Consider the following 6705-nt stretch of genomic DNA (forward strand, 5'->3'; position numbering starts at 1 on the left):
CATTTTACGCTGAGCGGTGCGGTCCGCAGCTGCAGCAGAATCACAGCTTTCTTTTAGTAGGCATTTTGTTTTCAGACATCTGACCCGACTGAATGGGAAGTTTACACAGAAAGAAACATATTTACATGTTGATAAGTATTAAAATCCGCTCCCAAACCTGCTGCTATCCCTGCGACGCCTTCTCTGTTTCTGCAGTTCTCCTGGTAAAAAGGATAAACGTCTGGTCTTCCATGATGAAAAAAAACCAAACACTTGGACCACGTACAGAGTTCAGCCATTGCAAACCTGCTCGAGAGATTTTATTTTGACGTTTACCGGATGCTTCACGCTGATGCCTTGTGGGATTTCCTGTCTCTGAACCACTGGGCTCGATGCGTCCTGAAAGCGTGGTCCGTCAAAAACGGACCTGGTGCATATATGTAGTGGGGAGCCCTGACGAAGCGCTTCGGGGACGCACCTGACATGCACTGCAGCGCGCCCGGTGTAAATCACACCACTGACTGGAACGGGAACGGTTCGGTCTGGAGGCCGCGGCGCCAGCGCAATGCGTCTCACAGAGACCCGGTGGAACCAGGGCTTTATGGTGACATCCAAACTTACCGGATTGGCTTTTAAAGCTCATGAGTTACCCGCCGCATGGCTTCACATAATAATCTTCTGTACTTATCGTCAGCAGCTTATATTCTCTGTGGCTTTCACAACTTCATAAGAATATTGTTTTTTTAAAACAGCTCCCAAATGCTGGAAATCTGGATAAATCTGTGCAGTTTGCTGGAACAGCTGGTTTCTGTCATTTTTATCTGAAAGCCTTTGCAGCATCACGGCCGCCGTGCAGGACGACATGATTGTCTGCGCTTTGAATGATTTCCTGTTGGTGTTCAAACTTAAAGGCTGGACGATATGGCCTAAAAATAACATGGATAAAGTCTTATTTCCATTTTTTTCTCATGTTCTTTCTGAAAAACCTTTTGAAAACAATGTTGAACTTAAAGCCCAAACAAAGACTGTCATTAAATGATTGTTTCATTTTGTACCACAGATGAAATGTTCATCTTCTATAGATTCAGCAATAATTTCCATGATCACCAGCTTCTCCTGCAGACTCATATTTTAGAATATAAAATCTGTTGTCTTGAGTATCTGACCCAAAACCCCAGCAGGTCATGTTTTTTTTTTTTTCTTATTTCAGTCTTGAATAATAAAGTAATAAAATTCCAGGTAATTTATTTAATTGTACTCTGCGAATCCAAACTTGTTTCTTGCTTTAATAAACAGACATTCATGTGTGTTTAGGGTCAAGCATGTGTGTTGGTGTTGCGGGCAATGCAGAGTAAGGAAGTCCAGCAGCTGCTGAGCGGCACTCGATGGACGGACCTCTGTGAGAAGGTTTCAGGGCAGCTGGTGGAGGTAAGTTGGTACCAGAAGCTCGACATTAACTCTACTGATAAATCGGCCCAACTGGAAGTGCTGCTTTACCTCATTGGCTGCCAGGCTGGAGCAGGGAGAGTCGTGCTGCCGGCGTTCTGACTCACCTTTCAGGACAGTGGATTGTTGAGCAGACCTGTGGGCTGGTCTGGCCGGGTGTTTGTGTTGGGGTATCTTCGGGGTGTGGACTCGAAGTGCAATCTCCACGTGTTGGGTGCACGCTCACAGCATGCTCGGAGCATGCTCAGAGAGCACGTTTTGGAGACATTTTGATGTGCCAGATTGACTTTCCATTGACCAAGAGTCGGTCCTTCAGGGTTTCCATGGTTCCCAATTCCATCACACCTGGCTTCCAGTAATTGGATCCAACAGCCAGTTATGTTAATCACAATGAGTGATTAGTTTGAGTCAGGTGTGTTGGAGCAGGGATACAATGAAAAGCTGCAGGATTGTGGCCCTTGAGGACCGGAGCTGGACACCCCGCCATATACAAAAACTACTAAAGTCATGTCTTTGTCAGTGAACGTTTATGAGCCCAAATCATCTGCATGCGAGGTCTCGGATCTTTCCAGCATATTTTACTGAACATCTGAACTTCCCCACAATGTTTTCACATCCCATCACCGTGCGAGAAAGCTTTCAGACAGCCGGTGCTGTTGTCAGACAGCTGGTCCGAGCTAATCGGACTTCAGAAGGTTACGACATGATGGTGAAGCAACGCTGCTTCCACAAAACACTTCATACAGAGAAAATCTGCGTTCATGGATTTTATCTTGGTTGTTTCGGCCTTCGCAGCTCTTCTCTCCCCAGTTTAAACTCTGCAAGCTTCTCCTTGTGGAAGTGATTGGAAGTCATGTGTGTGGGTCCGGCGCCGCCGTTCATACACACACATGCTTTCGCTCTGTTCGCATTTTAATGATGTTAATCTGGAAAGTTTATGAGATTGCATGCTGGTGTGATAAATGATGATTAGAGCTGCTGCAGCACTCGCTGTCCTGTGTGTCCTCTGGAGAGCGAAGGGTGCAGACATGCCTAATTACACGCTTCTGCATATGCGTCCACATCTCATTTTCCTCCATACAACACATTTCCTGTTTCATTCCTTCATTCTTCATCTCAGACGTTATTTTTCTGCATTTCACACAAACATGGAAGAAAATTTATATTTTGCACCAAAACTAAATACTTAAACTTTAGATTTAGATTCATAAGCAACATAATGAACTAATACACACCTAAAAGAAAATAAGGGAGCTTGTGTTTATGTCTGCTTTAGTCAAACCAGCTGGTGTTGGATTATTGTTGGAAACCTGGTTAGTGACCTTTACAACCAGGAATCATTCAGAAAGACTCAGCTTCTGTGGAGTGAGCAGCACAGATAAATGTGTGGGGAGTATTCCCTAAAAATGTACCAAGATCCCCTGAAATATTTTCTGACTGGTGTTGACTTGTGATACTGAGTTTCTTGGTGAGTTGGATGATTGCACTGTCCCACAATAGGAAGGAAACACACAAGCAGTTTACACTGTCAGGAAGCGCGCAGAAGATGCAAACGCAGCCACCACACCTTGGTAGACTGCCTCCTCCCAGTCTCTTAGCTGTGGGATGGCATCACAGTCCTCCACCAGGACAGCCAGCGTGCTTGTGTCAACCTCTGTAACATTACCAGCACACCTGAGCTGAACCCACAAGTGTTCAGTTGGGTTGAGGTCTGGACTCGCAGCAGGTCATTTCATCCTCTTCACTCCCACATTCACGTTGATCTGAGGAAGAGTGTAGTCATCCTGGAGGATGGAGGTTCTGGGCAAAGTGGGATTACCACTGGCTCCACGATATTCTGATACGTCTGTTAGTCATGCTACTGATAGACATATGACTGACACACCCAGCAGCCTCTAAAAACCAGGGGAAACACAGATAGGAGACACTGAAAACATAAGCATGGTCCTTCAAAGTTGAGCCTTGTTGTAAAGGCAACTAATCAGGCTTTCTGATGATGTCAAATGAAACACCAGATGGTATAATGAAAGAATGAATTCCTTTATTTTGTGTTCTCAGTCAATACATTTCCTCAGAACTACACACACACACACACACACACACACGCCTCTGTACTAACAGATAAGCCTGTTTAATATACAGTAAAACACAATATTAAAAAGTTAAAAATGTCCTTATATTTGCTGGCAAATATAATACATTCATAATACATTCCAAACTAATTGTCTGAGTCAGATGGTTAAAACACAGAAATGTCGCTGTCAGCGTTTTTGTTTCCCAGTGAGCACCAGTCTCTCCCTGCACATTAATATTTTACTGTTTGGTCTATAAAGAAATAAGTTTCACAGTCATACTTTAAAATGCAATTACTAATAATTTGATATAATCAGTGACGCACCATAAACTCCCATCAGAAATTCTCATTTGCTCGGATCAGGTTGGCGGATGTCTGATTTGTTTGGCTTTTCTGAGACCTGATTGGTTTGTCCCAACAGGAAACAAAAGCTTTCAAGTTTTCTGCAACTCTTTATTATGTTGTGTGTTTTAAGTAGTGAATGATGGGAAGTTTAACACCTCAGTTGTTTTCTTTCAGAGTCTCGGGCAGGTCCGTCACACTGGCAACAAGCTGGTAAAAGAGAAGGTGGTAAAAGCTTTGGAGCTCTGCCAGTTCCTGGTCAAACATGTCCGCCAGCAGGTGGGTGGGCCCACTCCACGGGGGGCAATAGTCCGTGTGATTTCAGTGTAAACTCAGTTTCTGCCTCTGCTGTCGGTGTAGAAGCTGTCTGTGGACCTGGAGGCCCTCCAGACAGTCCTGCAGTCCCTGACCAACGAGGTTTCTTTCAACAAAACCGGCAAGCTGGAGGACACCTACTGGGCTGTGATGAAACACTTTGGAGTGATGTGAGTTCTTCTTTGGGTGTTTAGAAATGTCTCTTAGGGCACCTCCACATCTGCCTTTTTGATCCAAACCCGAGTCCGTTTGCTCGGAAAGTCTGCTTCGTTTGGGAAATGTGAATGTGCCAAAGAAATTCTGATTCAGACCAAAGAAACGGACCCTACAAACGCAGGTCTCGGCCCATTTCAAGCGAACCAAATACAGGAAGTGGACTACAAAAAACGTAGCATTGCATTGTGGGTAAATCCATGGGAATGGCGTTAAGAGTCCTCTGCCTCGTCTGTTGTTCAAACTGCTGTCATTGTTGCAGTGTGTTTCTGCAGGATACTTATATAAGGCACAATAAAACCCAAAACAGCGATTGTTTCCTGCTCCATGTTTACCTCGCAACCGTTTTCTGTTGCGAGTTAAACATGTGCAGCGCCACCTTTGGTGGGAATGGGGACATGTTATTGTAATGGTTTGGTGCATTTGACCAAAGTGCAGTGTGAACAGGATCTAGGTCCGCATGGATACAGCTGAGCCGAGTCCCCAGTTGGACCAGTATTTAGCAAATGAGAAGACGAGGACAGCATGAAGAAGAAAACTTAATGAGAAAGACAAAACGATCACGTTTTTGGGTTTTTATTTAGTCTTAAATACGCTGCAACAATGCCTGCAGTATGAACAACAGACGGGTGAGGGGACCATCAGCGCCATCGCTATGTATTTACCCACAATGCAATGTTACGCCAAACTCAGGAAGTGACTTTTTTTGTAGTCCGCTTCCTGTATTTGTTCCACTTGAAACAAACTGAGACCTGCGTTTGTAGGTGGGCCGAGTTTACTGCTTCGAACTGAATCAGAATTAGTTTGGTGCGTTCAGATCTTCCCAAACAAAGCGGAATTTCAGAGCAAACGGAATCGGATCAAAAAGGTTGATGTGAATGTGCCCTGAAAAGGAAAATCAGTGCTGTTAGGAAAACAGTGTAAAACCCACCTTCTGAATGCTCCTATTCACATGACCAGGAAGCCCAAAGTTGCAAAGACAAAGCCCAACTTGGAGACAGAGACGGAGCCAGCTCCCAAAAAGAAGAAAGGTTTTCTGCCAGAATCCAAAAAGCGGAAAAAGCGCAACAAACCTGTTCTGGAGTCCATGTCAGACAAGCCAGCCTCCACTGACCAACCAGGGCCAGAGAAGGGACAAGCTAAGAAGAAAAATAAGAAAGCTAAACAGAAACGCCCCGCCGACGGCGCCATGGCTTCACAACCCGACGCAGCGAAGAAGAGCAAAACGCAGACAGACAGCAGTCCAGCCAAGAAGAAGAAAAGCAAGCAGAAGAAAGGAGGGGGTCAGGTGTGAAGGGGGGGCGGGGTATTTAAATTGACTGGAAGAAGCTTCTGAAATTCCTTTTAAAGAGACTGTCTGGTATTTTTCTACTCTTATGAGCCGATTTAGTTTAGACAAAACATTCACTTCAGTGTGAGATGTCATGGAGAAGCTTTGTTGTGTGGAAATAAACAGAAATTCTATTTCTATTATATTCATTAAAAATTGTCCACAGCAATAAATACATTTCACTGCCTGGAACTCTGTCACATATACTCTCACTTCCAACACTCGCTCTTATCAGAGCGGCATGAAAAGGAGGAAATCTGCTTGTGAGGCTGAGCAATAAGCTGGATGGACGTTAGAAAACCGTGTCAAAGCTCAGGATCCTGTTTCAGCCTCGCTGTGCAATCTCCTCTGAAGGTGTGAATGCACCGAAATCCGCTCGCTGGATCTGCGTTCATACAGCTGTTAGATCTGTTTTTATGTTTAAAACAACTAAAACTCATTTAAAAACTTTCCCACTTTTATTTCTTTCTGCAACGTTTACAATGAAACAAATCTGTTGAGGGGAAATACACAGAAAATAAAAAACCTACATTAACTAGGTTGCATGGCGTCTCTCGCCCAGTGGTTGCTGGGATAGGCTCCAGCTTCCTGTCCAGGCAAGTCCAGATACTTAACAGGACTAAGATGAAAAGCAAAGGTCAAGAACAGACTGGGTCAGAACCAGAGAATCCATCTGGGAACGAAACCTGAAAATTCTGGCATGGAAGCGAAGACCATGAGTGAAACGCGGCTGTCCATACGCTGAGGTGTGGAGATGGAAAGCAGCTGCGCTGATGAGAGGGAAGAGCCGAGCCAGAAAACTGGACGTTAACGAAGCTTTGTTTCTGTTCCAGATGCAAATTTCTGCAAAAACAAACAGGAACGCGTTTGGTTTCTGTGTTTGGTAACGAAGACAACAGAAGAAATGCACAACCTAAAGCTGTGTGTGCCTTTTCCGTGCCTGCAGGCCTGAACACACACACACACACACACACACACACACACACACACACACAATGTAAGACCG

At 44.7% G+C, this 6705-nt stretch overlaps 1 protein-coding gene across 1 annotated transcript in view; it reads left to right on the top strand.

Annotated features, from left to right (window-relative positions):
• The window catches only part of mybbp1a (MYB binding protein (P160) 1a), a 31147-nt gene extending 25327 nt beyond the window's left edge, over positions 1 to 5820 (top strand). Inside the window, exons 24-27 of the mRNA XM_079247274.1 lie at positions 1294 to 1407; positions 4019 to 4120; positions 4202 to 4326; positions 5330 to 5820. Of these exons, the coding sequence (XP_079103400.1) occupies positions 1294 to 1407; positions 4019 to 4120; positions 4202 to 4326; positions 5330 to 5663 (675 nt within the window). The 3' untranslated portion in view covers positions 5664 to 5820. The remainder of the gene's footprint in view (positions 1 to 1293; positions 1408 to 4018; positions 4121 to 4201; positions 4327 to 5329) is intronic.
• Positions 5821 to 6705: the final 885 nt, after the last annotated feature.

The sequence above is a fragment of the Telmatherina bonti genome (genome assembly GCF_933228915.1).
Source record: "Telmatherina bonti genome assembly, chromosome: 10".
Classification (NCBI taxonomy): Eukaryota; Metazoa; Chordata; class Actinopteri; order Atheriniformes; family Telmatherinidae; genus Telmatherina; species Telmatherina bonti.